The sequence below is a fragment of the Orcinus orca genome, chromosome 3 (genome assembly GCF_937001465.1).
Source record: "Orcinus orca chromosome 3, mOrcOrc1.1, whole genome shotgun sequence".
NCBI classification, from domain to species: Eukaryota; Metazoa; Chordata; class Mammalia; order Artiodactyla; family Delphinidae; genus Orcinus; species Orcinus orca.
Genome location: NC_064561.1, coordinates 184,945,422 through 184,962,865, shown reverse-complemented (window position 1 = coordinate 184,962,865; position 17,444 = coordinate 184,945,422). Strand labels below are relative to the sequence as shown.

The window sequence follows — 17,444 nt, the reverse complement described above, 5'->3', positions numbered from 1 at the left end:
ATGGACCATGCTCGAGGGAACCGCCTCCGCCCTTCAGGTCCACTCTGCGCTGCGGGCAGCGGCTCCCAACGCGCGTCCGCGACCCTAGGGGTACCCCGGCCTAGGCCACCTGCTGCGCGGTGCCCACGGGACCCAGACACGCTGGCCGGATGCACGGGCGTCGCCTGGCAACAGGGCCGCGACTGGATTGGCTGCGCTCGCTCTCGTGACCGCCCCGGAAGTGGCGTGACTCCGGGCCCCCGCCCCGGTCTAGGCGTAGGCGGAAGTGGAGCCGCCCGGAGACGTCCGTGTCCCAGTAGCGCTTCAGCCGAGTCGCGCCTCGGCCCATGGCCGCCTACCCGTACCGCCCGGGCCCCGGGGCTGGCCCTTCCGCGGGCGCCGCGCTGCCGGACCAGAGCTTCCTGTGGAACGTCTTCCAGAGGTGCGGCCGGCCGCGCAAGCGCTTGCGGGCCTCCACTGCGTTCTTCTTGGTCTCAGCCCCGGGCCTTCCCCCGCCCCGTGACCCCGGCCTCCAGTCCGGCCTCCTTCCTGGTGCCCCCAGGCCCCTGTCCCTTGCTCCGTCCCCCCACGCTCCATCCTTGGCGTCCTGTCCGGCCCCCTTCCTAGATCCCCTCGGCCTCTCCCACGCCGGCCCCTGCTCCGTCCCCCCGCACCCTTGGCCTTCTCTCCGCCCCCCGCCTTGTCTCCCGCAGTCCCCAGGCCCCTCCCGAGGTGCAGAGCAGCCAGCCGGGGGTCGCAGCCCGCTCGCCCTGGGGCTCGGCTTCCATCCCTCTCCCCTCACAGCCGGTGCCCGGAGTTGCTCCGGGGCGGAGGGTCTCCCAGGGATGCTTGTTTAGGGGAGCAGAAACGCAGACTCTTCCCCGGCTGCTGAAATGCCAGCAACCGGGAAAGAAGCCGGGCCGCGCCTGTTGGGCAGGTGACCATCACCGCAGTGCCTTCCGTCCCTGGTCGTCCTTCCAGCGAACGAATGACCCAAAGTGGAGTGACTCATGATCAGGGAACGATTTAGTTATCTGAGAGAATCTTTTCCTGCTTGTGAAAAGGAGAAAACCTAGTGCAGGTGGAATTCAGCCAGGCCGAGGGAGGGAGACCTGAGAAAGTGGAGAAGCAGCTTGGGTTTCGCAGGGAGCGTGCCTGGACAGCGAAGGAGGCGCGCTTCCTTTTTCCCCAGCGGGTCATGGGACTGAGAGGTCCAGCAGCCGAAGGGAAGGGCCCAGGGAAGGAAGGGCCAGAGTTAATTTAGGGTTGACTGCAGAGTCAGACCTTTGCTTTTGCCCTCGTTTGCTTTTCCTGCGCTTTGAATCGCTAGCTTAACTGACCTTAATTTTGTAGGGTTGACAAAGACAGGAGCGGTGTGATATCGGACAACGAGCTCCAACAAGCGCTATCCAATGGTGAGTGGCACCTGGCCGTCTGGACTTGTAAACCGCAAGGCTGACCACCCGTAGTGAATCACTTTCTTCTTAAGTTATTTCCCGAATCACCAAGACTTAGTTATCATCTCTGGCCCGTGGTGGAGGAGCTTCTGGCTTGTTTTGTCGGGTGGTTTCCTGGTGGTTGTGTCGGTGCCGCTCTGAGTCCTTGCCGAGCGGGTGGGGCAACTGCATGGAGGACACGGGGAAAGCCTGAGAAATGGAGGCTGGGGTGTCGGCTTCAGGAGCGCAGGGAGCCCGGCTTTGTAGGGCAGACATCCTTCAGGTTTGTCGAGGGCTGTTGAATTTCGCAGGTGACTGTGTCTTGTGACTCCTCTGGAGAGGGGCATCAAGACCCCATAGACACCGATAGGGAAGCGACTAAGGATACTGGAGGCTCTGACAGCCGGATCGCGGGGAGGTGGGCTTCTCAGTGGGGGATGCTAGTCATTCAGACATGGGTGAGAGGGGTTACAGCTCTTGGTGCTGGTGCTGGGAACTCACTGTGGAGTCGCCTTGTTGCTGGCTTCAGCATGGTTGATCCGTGGAGGTACTACTGAAGACCTTGATTCCATAAATACCTGGCTGTGTGGCCCTTTTTTTAACCCGTCAGATGCCACTGTCTTTTCTGATTCTTACGTTTGTGGTGCCGTCCAGAGGTGTGGCATTTAAGCCAGAAGGGGGTTGACTTTAAGAGGTAATGAAGATGTTGAAAGGCTCACCTTGCCTAGTGGGAGCAGCTGGTGGTGTGGCAGGCGGACGCTGCCTCACAGCCCTGCGCGTGGCGCACACCACGGATGTTCCCTTTGTTACTGCTGGTGGATTGGTATTTACAGGTGAACACAGGTAATATTTTCCCTAGAGGGAGTCAGTACTGCTTCCAGTTGAGCTGGTTGTTAAAGCAGATGGTTCTGTGCCCTTGAATCAGGAGCCTGCTGGAGAGAGAATTTTAACAGAATTGCCCACAGGATGTTCAGCCCTCCATTCCTAAGATGCTTTGAAATCGGTACCTGGTTTAAGCCCACCGAAAAGTGTGTATCAGGACCGTCTCACAGCGGCCCTGTAGAGTCACTTTTCTTGATTTGCCCTGAGGGATTCCCTCAGCTTCTGTTGGGGCGATGTAAGAACTTGTCCCGTGAAGCGGGTAGTAGCCTAGCCCTGAGCGGGACGGGCGTGGCAGCCCCCCTTCCCCCCACGTGGCCGCCTCACTCCTCCCTGGGGGTGTGGTGCCTCTTGTGTGGAGCAACTGTGATGGCTGTTCTGTCTTGTTTTGTTTGTCTTAACCTGAATCTTGTAACCAGATTTTCTCTTCAAATTAGCTGCTAAAAATTTTAAATTCAAATTAGCTGCTAAAAATTTTAAATTCAAATTAGCTGCTAAAAATTTTAAATTAAATTTCTGGCTCGCCAGTCCCATGAGCTTAGAATTTGAAGAGGTGAATTTTACTGATAGTCTGAGACCCCTAACTTTCGTATGCTTTTCTCCTCCCATCCAACATGACCAGAGTCTGCTTTCTTTTGCTGTGCCGTGAATATTTTGTACGTTCCCTTCGGCCCTTTCTGCAGGAAGGCAGGTTATGAATGGGTACAGATCTCTCGTCCTTCCACAGCCTCAGAGCGCGCGGTGAGCCCTCAGGCTGAGAGCGGGACCAGAATCCGGGTGTGTGCCTGCACCGCTAGGCGCTCGCCCCACCCCTGTGCCGTCCCACCTGTGTCTTCCCGTTGGCGCCCCCGGACGCACAGGTGCCCCGTGGCTCCCACCGCTTGCCGGGCTCTGCTCCTCCCACCCAGGATACCTGCCTTTCCTCGAGGCACCCGCGGCACCTTCCTTTCCTGGATGCTGCCCTTTTCCTCCTCCTGGCTCCTCTGGAGTCGTTTTGCAGCAGTCTCTGGCTACCGGGCATCAGCTTTTGGAGGAAGCTGGTCGAGCTGGCCTCTTGTTTGCAGTCGTGTCGTGTCACCTCTGTCACCAAGGATGGACACAAGTCAGTTTTCTTCACTGTCCTCGAATTCCCATAGCTGATACGATTGGAGTTATTTTTGACTTTTGATTTCTCCCCCAGGATTGGGCTTCTTTTTTCATATTAGGACTAGAATATTAAGCTATTTCAGGAAACCAGTTTAATTAGCTTGTTACTGGTGGGAAAACTGGAGGTTCACAGTAGCATGGTTTCTCTCTGCAGTGAGATCTGTGCCTCTGACGCGCTCTGTTAAAATCCAGCTGAAACCGCCCTGAAGAAGTACTCGTGGGTCCTGTACACTGAGTCCTTTATGCAGCTTGTCTCCCCGGAGCGCGTCTGAGAATGACTGCTCGGTTAAGAGGTGTGAATAGAGACAGGACTGTCTTGCCTGCTGTTTGAAATGACATGTCGCAAACTGTCTTCAGTTAGGTGCTTGTTTTTTTAATGTTTACTTCAGCATTGTTCCTTGGAGTTACAGGAAATTAATTTTGCTCAAGCCTCTTTTTTTGTGCTTCTGTAGGTTTACGTTGACATAACGTATTGATGTATTTTGAGGAGGCGTTTTTCAGCTGGACTTTAAATAATAATAAGTCATATATTCTTTTAGAGGTATTTTTAGCAAAATAGATTTCATCTCTTCTGGGGATCCCATATTGACTAGCAGTGAGAGAGATCAGACCACATAAGCCGACAGTTCCCTGCTGACTGCCCATCAGGTCACCTCACTGTCACTCCGTCATAGGCCCAGCCTATGAGGCAGCGGAGGGTCTGGCGTTTACCTTCTTCACCCTGCACCTGCTGTGCTCAGAGCCTGCACGTCCCCGAGGAGGGCCTGCCTGCGTGGCTGCTGGCTGCCTCCTGGAACTTGCTGCCCCTCTGCCTGGGCGGCTCAGGCTTGCACTGCAGCTGCGGCAGGCACGTGCTCCCTCGCTGCCTGGAGCTTCCCTGGTTGACAACACGTGCGAGGTGTGGTCTCAGCTTTTGGTGGAGGATTAGGGGCGCCCTGTGCACTCCCCGGGAAGCGGGTGCCTGGTCCCCCCAGATTTTTCCCCGTGCCTTTTCCCTCTGCTGATTTTACTCTATGTCTCTCGCTGTAATAAACTGACTGTGAGTTTTGTGAGTCCTAGCGAGTCATCAAGCCTGGGGGTGGTCTTGGAGGCCCCCAACACAGCCTGTTGTATCTGCTCGTCCCAGAAACCTGTGCAGCAGAGTTTCAGGTGGAAGCAGAGGAAGACAGGGTTGGCTTTATTCCACGACCTTGGCCTTGGGCAGATCACACTCTGGGACAACTGGAGGCTTAGCCCCTCCGCCTCGGGCCCAGCCCATGTCCACCAGGTCCCACATCGCCTGGTACAGAACCGGAGACATCACTCATCTATCAGAACTGAGTGTACAGAGTTTCACTGTGAGACACTTAGGTTGTTTCTGATTTTCTTCGATGTAGATACTGTAGTGATTTCATAGAACAAGTTTCTAGAAGCGGCATTTATCAGCTCGAAGGCTGTAGGTGTTGTTATGGCTGTCGATGGTGTTCAGATGGCCTTTTGAAAGGCCGTATTTCCAGTCGTGGCTCTTTGAGGCCGTAGTTGAAGGAGACTGGTGGGGTACAGAGTTCGTGACCCTGAAGAGGCACCAGTGTCCTGGCCGATTCCATGCGAGCCTGTAGAACTGCTCTCACCCCTTCCTGCTTGGCTCCGCTTGCGGGAAGAAATGCCCAGAAGGGCTGGGAGTCCCAGATCTGATGCAGTAAAGTGGAAGGAGATCGCCAGTGGTGCTGTAAAAAAAAGTCTGTTTTTTTCCCCCAAAGATTCCAGATGAACAGGTATTTCAGTGTGCGTTTGCTGGATGCCATGATGACTTAGCCCGTTATCTCTCACTGAAGTCCAAGTTTGTGGTAACAGGTTGCAATTTCAAGAAAGAAAACTCTCTGGAGAGCAAAAAAACAGAATATACTATCACAGAGCAGAGCGGGGGTTTTTTCTCATTTGAGAAGGGATCAGATATAAATTCTTTAAATCATCTGTGTGCTTGACGGTTACAGGGGAAAATGCTAAGTGTCCTGATGCTGACCCACCCCTCAACGGAGCTGCGACGCACTCGTACCCAAATTACGGGTGATAAAAGTTACGTGCACTCAGTTTACATGGAAAATACTGTGTATGTTTCTGTTTTCTTTGGTCTTTTCCGATGAAATTGAGGCAAGACTTACAGGAACAGGGACCATATATTGTATTTCTAAGTAAAAGTCTGACAGGAAATCTTTTGCAAGCTGCTGGTTGTGACATTCCTAGACATGTCGTTTACTGGGAGTGTTTGCAATTGGGGCTGGCCTGGAAAATCCGGGTGAGGGTCACTGGCACTGAAGGGAATCTCGCTGCTCGGTGTACCCTGTATTTCCAGTAGGCTCTGTTAGACATGCTTGTCCACATTGCAGTGCATTTTCTTACAGAAAACTGCAGATTTTCAGGCCGACGCTCCAGTGTGTTTAACACTTAGTATAACTGGAATACTAAATGTTGCCCTCACTAGGGGCTGTGAAGCTTTGATGTTTAGTCTGAGAACCAGGCCACAGGGCTTGGCATGAGCTAAACAGTCAATTAACTGTTGGCTATTGTGATTATCCCTTGGTTTCCCTGGAGAGTCAGGCCCTGTTTGGGTAACAAGGGCGGGCCAGGGGAGGCACCAGGAGCCTGCCTCCACCTCCCAAGCTGGACAGCCTGCGGGTCTCCTCTCCACCCCTGACTCAGCCCGGGGTGACCTGCCACTCTCCTGAGCCTCACGGCCCTTCAGCTCGGCTGCCGGTTCCTCTGGTCCACACCTCCCTCTGCCTGGCCCTCACCGCGAAAAGTGCCTGTGTTTGCATCATCATCTGACTGTCTTACTCGTGTCACTTCTGTGGAAAACGCGTTCGGCCGTGGCCTGCGTGGCCAGGGGCGCAGCCCCGCTCACAGCCGGGATGGGCAGTGGGCGCAGGCCGCTCAGCGGGGCGATCATCGAGGGCTGTCAGGTCACAGCCTGCGTCCGAGGCGGAGGCAAGGCGGGAAGGAGTCCAGCGGCTGCGTTTGGTTTCTCGGGCTCCTGGTCCTGGTGGGTTATCTCCTGTGGAAACACCAGCCAGGGCAGCTAGAAAGTCAGGAACGGTGAAGAAGCGACACCCTTCTGTGCACATGGAGTCCCCCTCTGTCTCTTGGCTTCTCTGTAGCACAGTTTCTTTGTACACTGGTTTCCAACGATGCTGACCTTTTCTGATACCTTTATATACATCCTCCTGCCTGCCCTCCCCCAAACGCCTGTAAAGTCTGCAGAGATGCGCACCAGTGCCCAGGGGTCCCTGCTGCGGGCCAGGCTCAGGGCGCCGCTGGAGCAGATGCAGTGACCGAGGGGCCTGGGTGCGGGGCGCTCAGGAGGGCTCCTCTGAGGAAGCCTTGTATAAACGGAGGTGTAAGGAGAGGCAGGGGTTGAGGTGAAGGTGTGCGTGTGTTTGGGGGGCCATGCTGGGCGTCGGGAGAAGCGCGTGTGGGCCAGGTCGGGGACGTGCTCGGAGCCCAGTGGTCGCGGCCAGGCAGGAAGGGTGCTGCCTCGTGTGTGGCCAGGGCATGGGACTCTGCCACCCAGAGCTGAAACTGTCTGTAGAGAGGGAAGAATGGGAGGATGGGGAGAGACGCTGCTCTCCCGCCCCATAAAAATGTTTTTACGTTGTTTTTAGTGAGTATAAAAATTGGTAAAGGTGCAAATCACTCTGAAAACAGATCCTTGGGCATAAGGGTACCTGGTGAGCAGTCCATCATCACAGTGGATAAATGGTTCTCAATCGTCAAATCCATCGGTGTCAGCAGGCTCCTTTATGATAGATATTCGGTAACATCCCCTTTACTGCTCTGCAGTGAATTGTGGAACAGTGTGTCCTGCCTTTTCACAGTTTCAGAGAAAATAGTATGCTGCCCAGACTGTCATTTTAGGAGAAAAATGTAAAGCATGGTTTCACGGTGTGCTTTCCAGCAGGGTCGCTGCACGACGTGTGCAGCTGCCCCGGTCCTGGGAGCGGTGGTGCCCTTGGGGTGGGACTTTCTGAAGTGATAGCTGGTGACGTTCTTAGCACAGCTTAGTGCCATCTTCTCAGCTTACTTGGTGCTGTGGCCCTGGGAAGTTCAGTGAGTATTAAAATAGCATCTCTTGGTTATAAAGTGAACAAGAGTGAGCTTCCAGGTGCAGGTCTTCCTGAGCAGCTTTGAATGTCTGGCTGGACCTGAGCGATTCCCCGGGCAGTGTGGATAGGACCTGACAGACCCATCGTCCTGGGGGTGGCGTCCCCTGCGGAGAACGAACCGTGGCTCTAGGGTCTTGATGTTGAAAGCTAATTACTTATTTTCTCTGGCTTCTGGGGTTACAACTGGGGATTCAGAGTTTCTTCTCTTTCTTAATTTCTGCTCTTTGTTTCAGGCACCTGGACTCCGTTTAATCCAGTGACTGTCCGGTCAATCATATGTAAGTAGGGGCAACACCATCCTGCCTGTGCTTCTGAGCTGATTTCTCTTCCGGAACTGCCACCCGCCCTGGCCCTTCACTGAGTCTTGACTTTGAGTTGACTGTCCAACCCGTCCTTCCTTTCTCAGTCTAATGGTCTCACATACTGCGTTTCACACGCAGTCGCGTCTTGCATGCCTGTTGGCTAGAGGGAGCGTGCGAGTTCTCATTTGAAGCGTCTCTGAAGTGGAATGTGCTTGTGGCCAAACCAGGAACACTCAGATGGCCTGAAACGACCGAACGGCGCATTACTTTCTCTGCGGCGTGTTTCACACTGAGTTTTTATCCATTGTGCCTGCAGTTGTATGTAAATGTAGTTAGAAGTTCGTTCTTATTTGGACCTGGAATCAGGCTGATTTTTTTCTCAGTGAAAGGCAGGCCTTACTAAAATAATCTAAAGCCAATAGCCCTGTTCTCATCCGAGTAGAGGCCTCCCTCGCCCGAGGACTCTTCTGAGCCCCCACTCGGGACTCGGGTCCGCTGGGGGACAGGGGGAGGCTCCAGGAATGGGACCCGGAGCTGGGAGGGTTGGGGTGGGCCCCTCGACGGCTCTGCACTGCGGCTGCAGTTCCTTCCTGAGCGCGGGTGCGCCCTGCCGCCGTCATGCTTTTGAGGAACCTCCTTCAGTGTAAAGCGTTTTTATTGTGGCTCCACCAGGGTGTTTGGCTCGCACGCCTCGTGCCCACCTAGCACGATTTAGGGCTGTGGCTGGGTCACCGCCAGCACCTGGGGACCCGCTGGCCGAACACCAGGCTGGGTCCCGGAGGAGCCAGGCCCGCCGGGGGTGTGGGCGCGCCTCTGCTCTAGGTTCTTGCTGATTCACGCCCTTCCGTCTCAGCCATGTTTGACAGAGAGAACAAGGCCGGCGTGAACTTCAGCGAGTTCACCGGCGTCTGGAAGTACATCACGGACTGGCAGAACGTCTTCCGCACCTACGACAGGGACAACTCGGGCATGATCGACAAGAACGAGCTCAAGCAAGCCCTCTCAGGTTTTGGTAAAACGCTTGTCTTGACTGCGTAGCTCTTTCATTTTGGAGCCAGGGCCATGAAGCTTATCTTGTTACCTCGTTTAGCTTACTGATTTTGAAAGCAGTCTGTGAAATCTTTGTTTGCGTCACGCGGTTTTATATCTTCCTGTCACTTACATCATGAAGGCTGATGCTTGACTCGGAGGCTTCTATGCGGCTTCCATCCAAAATGAGATAAGGGCTGTGCAGTAGCTTGTCTTTTGTGGAGTGGAGTGATGTCACAGGCACATTGAGAATGTGGCTTCTGAAACAATGTAAAGTGAACGAGTCAGAAGAAAACAGTGCCGGGCTATTTATATTTCCTGACGTGAAAATACACAGAAAGAAGGCACAGTGCCCACAGGGGACGAGCCCGTGAGTTGCGCGGCGCGTAGGCCTGAGTGTGGAAGCTCCCATTCTCAAGTGCATGTCAGCACGCGTGCCACACGCGTGCCAGCCTGAGTGTGTGCCGTGCTGTGAGCAGTGTTCACGTGGTGCCTTCCAGAGCACGCCAGCGGGCCTTCTGGTCCAGCGCCCACGTGGGCCTGAGGGGAACTTGGGGTTTGTCATTTATGGAGGGAGGACTGTGGTCGTCACACCAGCATTCTGGCTTGTTTGACGTTCACTGGGCCCTCTGTTCGCGGGGCCCTTCTGGTAGATCACAATGTGCTTTATTCCGACTGGCTCAGCGTTTACTAGTATGAAGTGCGCTTTGGCTCTTGTGGCTGTCAAGGCGCTTCTGCCCTCCCCTCTCTTTCTCTGGGCGCGCGCTTTATGGCCGTCCTCTCGGTTTCTCTTTCTTGCTTTAGCGGCTCTGGGACCCCACAGGAAGTTTGTGTTGTGAGCCTGCCACGCGTGGGTCAGGCTTTGGGCAGGACATTGACCTCAGGTTCTCTGAATTGAAACTTGGCACACAGCTGACCTTGCTGTGCCTCAGGTGGGGGGCTGGGAGGGAGGTGGCCCCCGCAGAGCAGTCCTGGGCAGGAGGGAGCCAGAGGCCTGGCCGGCTGGAACCTGGACCCTGTGACTTAGCTTCCAGACTGGTGACCTCAGGTGTCCCCGAACACAGTGTTTCTAACCTCGTCAGGCCCCGGAGCCCTCTTTTGACTTAGTGCCGGTGACCCTCGCGTCCTGGGAGCTCACGTTGGAAACGCTGAGGTCGACAAGCCCCGGTCAGACCTGGGGCGTTTGTGGCCGTGGTAGGTCCGCGGTGGTCCCTCAAGGTCACGAGCCGACAGGCCCCGTCGAGCTGGGCACAGCCGAGATCCTTCCTGACCTCCAGCTTTTCCTGGAAAAAGTAAATATCCGGTTGCAGCATTTCTTCAGTTATTCCAAAAAGTTTCTGCCTGTGATTGGTCCGCCATTTCCTAGGGCCTTCTCTGGAGCCTTTTCTTCCACACAAGGAGCGTTGCCATCCTTTCGCAACTTGTTACTTGTTAGTTACTTGTTAGTAACTGTTAGGAAATGTGCCCCCGGAGTGAAATTGCCTGTTTTGGTTTCCCTCCTAAGAACAAGTGTCTGTCAGCCCAGCTGGGGGCTGTGCTGTAGCCCAGCAGATGCGTGAGGGAGTCGGGGGTGCGGGGGGAGGTCAAGCCCTAAGGTGTCCTCTGATCTCTGCTAGTGCCACACAGGGTCTCAGGCTGCCCTGGCGGGGCTGTGACTGACCAGCACACCCGTTCATCATTTAGGCTCTTATTCCTAGTATGTGCTACATGCCAGGTTCAGAGACCTGGAAATAAGAAGGTGCATAAGGCCTGGGCCTCATACTCTGCTGGTGTGTGTGTGTGGGGCTGACAGCCCCATCCCCAGCAAACGACCCCGTCCCGCACCCAGCCCCTGGCAGCTCAAGGCCAGTGTGGTTTTTATAAGGAATTTATTTCACGAGAGTGTAGTGAACCTTCACTTCCTCCTTGCTCGCTTTCAACCACTTTCCATCTTCCTGCTGCATTTGCTCTGCCCCTCTTTTCATGCTGAGGAGTCCGAGCCGGCACCCTGTCACTTCATCCCTGGATCCCCAGCCTTTGGCTCCCCTGACCGCGTTAGCAGTGTGTTTACAGCCGGGTCGGCTGAGTTAGGCCCCATCAGGTCTTCGGCAGCCTCCGCCCCTTTCTTGGTGCCGTTGGCTCCGTGTAGACACGGGTGGTGCCCTGATCCGGGTCTGTCCTTTGCCATGGTTACTGACTGGCGTCTGGCTTTTCTCCTGGTGCTGAGAGCAGGCGCTGGATGCCCAGTGGAGGTTGCTGGTTCTCAGGAAAGAAGGGCTTGTTCCCTCCACTGGGCATCTGTGCCCTGGAAGTGCAGCAGCTGGGCCGGGGCACACACAGTGAGGGGCCAGCAGGGTTTCCACCTGCCTCACTGACCCTAAAATGGTCTGCTGAGGGGGGTTCACGTCTTGGGTTTTGGAGGGAGGAGCGGGCCCAGAGGCCCAAGAGTCCCAGCGGCCAGTGGAGCCCTGTCTGATTCCGGAGCTCTGCTCTCCCTGCTGCTGTGTCTTTGTCACCATCTCGTGTGTCCTTTCCCAGCCTGGGCAGGAAACCATTGCACAGCGATGGCTTGGGCGGGCACTGCCCTGTCACCGTGTCCCAGGCTCACCCTCACCAGCCGGGCCTCTGTCTCTCTGGGCCACAGACACCGGTACCGGGCGTGAGGGGGCGCCCATCCAGCACCCGCCCGTCGCTCTTTTCTAAGTTGGGGTCCTGTCTTCTACTCAGCTGCAGGGCAGGGGGCCCTGGATTTAAGTCACAGGACGCATAGAGCGCGCTGACCACTCTGGAAAGTACTGGCACGTGTTTGCATGTGTGACTCTTTCAGTAGAGTGATGAAGTGCTTGTACAGGTAATTAACTGTGACGTTCACTCAGACAGTAGGTGTACATATCCTTGCAAAGATTCCAGCGAGACTGAAAACCAGTAAAAATATGTTGGCACCTGGATCTTGTCTCCTGAATAAGTAAGGAAACCACGGTCACACAGGTGGTGAGGTTAGGAGGGAAGGAAGGGGAAGGGCTTAGAGCCGCCCCGGGGCGTCCTTGCTGGAGGCCTTCCAGGACGCCCGGCAAGCTGGAGGTGGAGTCACCTGGGTGACCCTTGGAGGGCTTCAGCGTGTGTGAGGCCGCCCTACTCCTCACGGCCTCCTGTCCTGACCTCCTGTCCTGACGTCAGTGAGCTGATTGAGGCGGGGGAGGGGCCGTCAGTCAACCTCCGCACGAGGTCTTAGCGTGCGAAGCCTCCTCCAGCAATGAGTAACCCAGGGCAGCCCAGTTATTCACAGCTTCACCATTAAGTTAATACGGTGGTAAAATTCAACAATAAGGGGCTGTTAAGGAGGCTGAGTCCACAGGGTCCAGGAGACCCCTCGGGGCGAGGGGCACGGCTACTGGTGACTGGGTTACTCCGGACCCTCCAGGAAGGGGCTGCTGGTCTCTGAGTGAGTCCCTCCTCGGGGTGGGGCCGGCACTGCACAGTGGCCACCAGGCTCTCAGTGTGTTGCAGTGCGCTTGCAGCCGGGGATCCCTGGGGCCCACGTCCCCTGGGGCCCATGCCGTGTTCTCTGGGGAGGGAGAGGCTGGGGTCTGGGGAGGGAGCGTGGGTACTGACTCTGCTCTTCTCCTCCAGGGTACCGGCTCTCTGACCAGTTTCACGACACCCTCATTCGGAAGTTCGACAGACAAGGACGGGGGCAGATCGCCTTTGACGACTTCATCCAGGGCTGCATCGTCTTGCAGGTACCGGCTGCGCGGGGCCCGCAGGCGCCGACTGCGGGAAGGGACGGGACGGCGAAGCAGGCGAGCAGGAGTCAGACACGGGAACTGGTTCCGGAACTTAGAGAAGTTAGCGTGCTGTTTGGAGGAGTAGCTGGTCGTTCTGTTAGACAGAGGTGCAGACAGCAGGGCCCCTCCTGCCCTGGAAGCACCGGGAGCTGTCCTTCTGGAGGGGATCGATGGGCTCTTTGCATGCATACCCTGCTATTTTGGTGTGTCTTATGAGAATCGGGTAAGCTGCTGTCGTGTGCGCTGCTGGCTCCTAAGCTGGGAGCCGTGCCCTGAGCACAGGTGGCCTGTTCGGGTGTTAGACACAGTGTCTGGCAGGGCTGGCGATCACAGTGACCACCGCCTCGCGGTTCCCTGCAGTGCTTCTGTGGATCCTCCTGCGGCCTCCCTGCCTTACCCAGGAGAGAAGTAAGTGCAGGCCTGGACAAAGCACCCAGGGGAGCCCCCTCTAGGATGGAGGGCGCGAGCGCTCGCACCCACGCTGGCTGTTCCCGCACAGGCCCTGCTCCTGTTTCTAGGTGGGGAGCCAAGGCCCATAGAGTTAAGCTTTAGAAATGCAGTGAATTGGTATAAACCCTCATGTCTTGCAAAACTTTTTCTTTTTTGACAAATCTCAAAAAAAAAAAAAAAAGGGCTTCCCTGGTGGCGCAGTGGTTGGGAGTCCACCTGCCGATGCAGGGGACACGGGTTCGCGCCCCGGTCCGGGAAGATCCCACATGCCGCGGAACGGCTGGGCCCGTGAGCCATGGCCGCTGAGCCTGCGCATCCGGAGCCTGTGCTCCGCAACGGGAGAGGCCGCGGCGGTAAGAGGCCCACGTACCGCAAGAGAAAAAAAAAAAAAAAGCAGAGACAACAGTATAATGAACCCATGTGCCCATTATTTAGATTCAGCAGTTCTCAACTCATGGCCAAGTCTACGTAAGACTCTGTGACACCCTCCCTCTTAATTCTGTCACAATTCCATTTATGGGAAGCGAATGTGTTTTCCGTAAGTATTTCAATAGAACCTATCCCCGAAAGATACCCTTGCACTTCGCATTCAAATTGAGGTTACATCTTGTTGGTTTTAGAATCCACAGAGGGGTGTGCTAGGCATGAGGTTATCAGTATAATTTGGAATTTGGGAAAGCACTCTCAGGTTTTTTCCCTGTTAAAGTGATAGTTCAGTAAGTGAAGTTTCTCTGCCTGGTCTGCTATCCCGATTTCTTTCCCGGGGAATCTGGGCCCAGCAGTCCCAGTCCCTCAGTGACTTGGAGAGCATTTAAGCCTCACGTCTCTGAAAAGCGGAGAGCCTAACCCTACCCTGTCTCTCCCTCTCGGTGTCTGGTGAGGCAGGATTACATGTTTGCAATGTTGTCGGCACACGTTAGGAACAGGTGTAGCGTGAAAGTCTCTCACTAGGATCTGCGTCTGGATTGTTGTGGGCTTAGGATTTTCATCTGAGGTTACGTCCCATAAGTGACCACCTCATCCTTATATCTCTGTCTAAGAAAGGGTCATCACATGGCAGCATTCAGCCCCCAGAGTAGCAGCATGTGAGTCCCCTGAGGAGTTCACATGGCGCCTCTGCTCGTCTGTGAGCGGAGCACAGGCCAGCCGGGAGGCTGCCCGCAGCTGGTCATTGCCTCTGGGCCATGCTGGAAGCCTGCTGCTGCCCTGCTCCCTCCCAGCCTTGGAGAAGGAGCCTAAACGCTGGACAGAGGTGGGGAATCGAAAAGGAAAGGCTAAGCTGCAGGCCACATGTAAAAAATCCTCAAAAGCCCTCAAAAGCGTTTTCTTTTCATCTGCCTCTTTCCAAAAAGAAAAAGGCTTTTTGAAAATTGTTTTCTACAAAGCAACGTGGAAACTTGTAGAAATCTTCGGAAAAGACAGTTAAGTGTAAAGAAAGGGAAATCGCCCATCGGTCTCCCGGTGGGAGGTTACTGCTGCTGGTGGTTTCTGTGGTTTGTGTCACGCCAGTGTTTCACACACAGGAAGCTCCTGGCTGACGCCCGTGTGGACTGTCACCTGTGTCAGCCCGTATGCTGTTGGCCGTCAGCCTGCCCAGCACAGGAGAGGGGTGGAACTGGAGAGACTGAGGTGCAGGGGACACGGCTCACGGGCCAGGCTGCAGCCTTGCTCTCGGCCCCTGGGCAGGTGGACAGGCGACCACCAAGGTCACGATGAGCCTGGGGCACTGTCTTCTGTCAGGAGGATTCTTCAGAGCCTGCCATGGTTGCCCAGCATCTGTCATTTGGAGTGGTACTTACCTAACCGTCCCTGCTCTCAGGCGGCCAGGCTTGTGAACAGACTGAGGCGGCGCCCTGGGGGTGTGGTCAGACAGGAGGTGGGCGGGCAGGCCCTGAGCGGGGAGGGCGGCTGGGCATCAGCCACCGTCCTGGGCTGGCACGAGGTCATCCTGCCCTTCTGGCCCTGCGCTGGGCTTCCCCTGTTGGGCGGCAGGTTCTAGAGGAGGAGCCCAGTGGGGGCTGGTTTCCCTTTGTCCTGAGCGGCAAGTGGCCAGAGCAGAGGTGAGCCTTCAGGGAGGCCCCCCCGGAGGACAGCCTTCGAGTGGGAAGGGAGGACCCAGGCTCACCACCAGGGACTTGGGAGGCCAGGTTCTGGGGCCAGAGGGCTCCGCCAGGACCCAGGGCCGCGGTGTGTAGTGGAGCTGGGCTGGCGGCCCACCCGCCTACGCGCTGCTGTCCTGCATCTCCTGGGTGGACCGGCCTGGCTTTTGAGGGTGGTCGAGGGCACCTCGCCCGTGGCCCTCTGCGGGCAGAGACGTGAATGCTTCTGAAATTGGGTTCCTGAATGCCCTTTTACCAGTACAGTTGGTTCCTTCTGTTTGATAAGTATCAGATCTAAACACCTGCTGTTTTTTCCTCAGAGGTTGACAGATATATTCAGACGCTATGACACGGACCAGGACGGCTGGATTCAGGTGTCGTACGAGCAGTATCTTTCCATGGTCTTCAGCATTGTATGACGCTCGTCTCCTGCGGATACTGACGGGACTACGGAAGAAAAGACTGAAAATGCCAAATCTCTTACCTGTAATGAAATGGTACACAGATGAGTTAGATACTGTTCCTCCTTTAAATTTTGTATGATTACCATTTGGGGACCCAACTGTACATATGTGGATAAGCTGGTTAATGTTTTGCAATTTTAACAGTAGTTATATCGTTACTTAGATACATACATTTGATTTGAGGCTGTTTAATTGTGCCATGAGGTACGATACAATAATGTTACAGGTACTCAGCTTGCAAAAAACTCATCATGTGCTTTTCTAGATAGCTCCAGTTCTAGAGTGGAAATACTTTATTAGCCAATAGGAATTTTAAATAATACGGAACTTGCACAGAAGGCTGCTCACGTGCCTTACTTTTTAAAGGGGTTTATTGTATTCATTTGAATGTGCAGCATAAGCAATAAAGCACATGTGCCCTTGTCCCCATCCGTCTCAGCTCTGCTCACCTGGAGCTCCAAGGGGTCCGGCACCTTCTGGGGTGCACCCTGGCTCTGCTCGTGGAAGTCCCGAGATTCATCCATCCACTATGACAGGAGGTGGTTTGCATTTCGTGAAACTTCTTTGGAAATACAAACCCAAATTTGATTTAGAAGGGAATGGGTTTTCCTTCACTTACTAATGATGCACCTCTGTGCCCTCTGATCGACTGTTAATTACGGTTTTTCACACATGAAAGCAGAAGGAGGGATGCAGTCAGCCCCCCACGTGGTGGGCGCACAGCCAGTCCCAGGGTGGCCCTGAGCCTGCCCCCACGGAATCGCTTCAGGCTCTTTCTGTCCCCTCACCCTTTAAGTGTGCTTCCCCAAACCAGGATTTGGGGCGGGGGCTGTGAGGACGTTGGGATTCTGGGTGGGTGGCAGTGATCTATAAATGGGTCTGGGGCATCAGAAATTGGGTATCCGTGGGGTCTGTTCTGGGGGACCTGTGCTGGTTGGGGATGGAGCCTGGGGGCTGTGGGTTTCTTATCTGTGGTGTCTGATTACAAGGAATGTCACTGACCACACGACGGGGGTCGAGGTAAAGAATCTGTGTGGCTCAGACTGGCCTTGTGAGCTCATGGAGGAGGGTCCAAGGGGGTCTCTGAGGATCTCCACGCCTTTCCATTTGGGTGCCTCTCTGTACTTCAACACACTTGTGAGGACAGCAGCCCACGATCCCAAGTTGTACTCCAGTGAGGTCAGTCCCCAAATTCCTGACTCCGTGAGGCCTGGGACCTCCAGGTGCTCAGGTAGACTCTTCCAGCTGGTGCCCCACTGCCTCGGCCCAAACCGCCGCTTAGCCTGTCTCCCTGTCCCCCATTAGATGGAGCTGTGCATAGCGGGGGCCCCTCCTCCCCCACAGGTTCCCCTTTAGATGGAGGCATGGACGGCGGGGCCCCTCCTGCCCCTGGGAGGCACTGTGCTCATCTGTCCCTTGAGCTCTGGCCTGCAGACACCCCAGGCTCAGAGTGAGGGCAGCAGGTGTCCAGCCTCTGTGGACTCTGTCCCCCTGTGATGTGGGAACCCCGCCCTCCACGTGTTGGCTTTCCTGTCCACCTCTTCCCCCATCCTGCACCTGTGGCACCTTGGACTCTGGGTTCATTCCGGATTCCCAGGAAGCTGGAACCCCTCAGACTGGTCTCAGGCAACGGCAATTCATGGCTTCAGTGCGGAACCTGCCCAGTACACAGTTTAATCTCCGAGGATCACTGGGGGCCTGACAGAGCGGACCCTGAGAGGCCTGCTCTCAAATGCATGTCAGCCTTGGGCAGGGGG

The 17,444-nt window shown here is 55.5% G+C and overlaps 1 protein-coding gene across 2 annotated transcripts; it reads left to right on the top strand.

The window, feature by feature from the left end:
- Nucleotides 1-249: 249 nt before the first annotated feature.
- Nucleotides 250-16,112, top strand: PDCD6 (programmed cell death 6). Of its 2 annotated transcripts, none has more exons than XM_012534717.3 (6): nucleotides 250-421; nucleotides 1,333-1,394; nucleotides 7,813-7,857; nucleotides 8,735-8,887; nucleotides 12,520-12,629; nucleotides 15,544-16,112. In XM_012534717.3, exons 1-6 carry the CDS (start codon nucleotides 327-329, stop codon nucleotides 15,640-15,642), a joined length of 564 nt encoding a protein of 187 aa, XP_012390171.1. In that variant the 5' UTR covers nucleotides 250-326; the 3' UTR covers nucleotides 15,643-16,112. The 2 variants fall into 2 exon arrangements, with proteins under 2 accessions (XP_012390171.1, XP_004274569.1); XM_004274521.3 differs by having other exon boundaries at nucleotides 251-421; nucleotides 8,735-8,893.
- The last annotated feature ends 1,332 nt before the right edge of the window (nucleotides 16,113-17,444 follow it).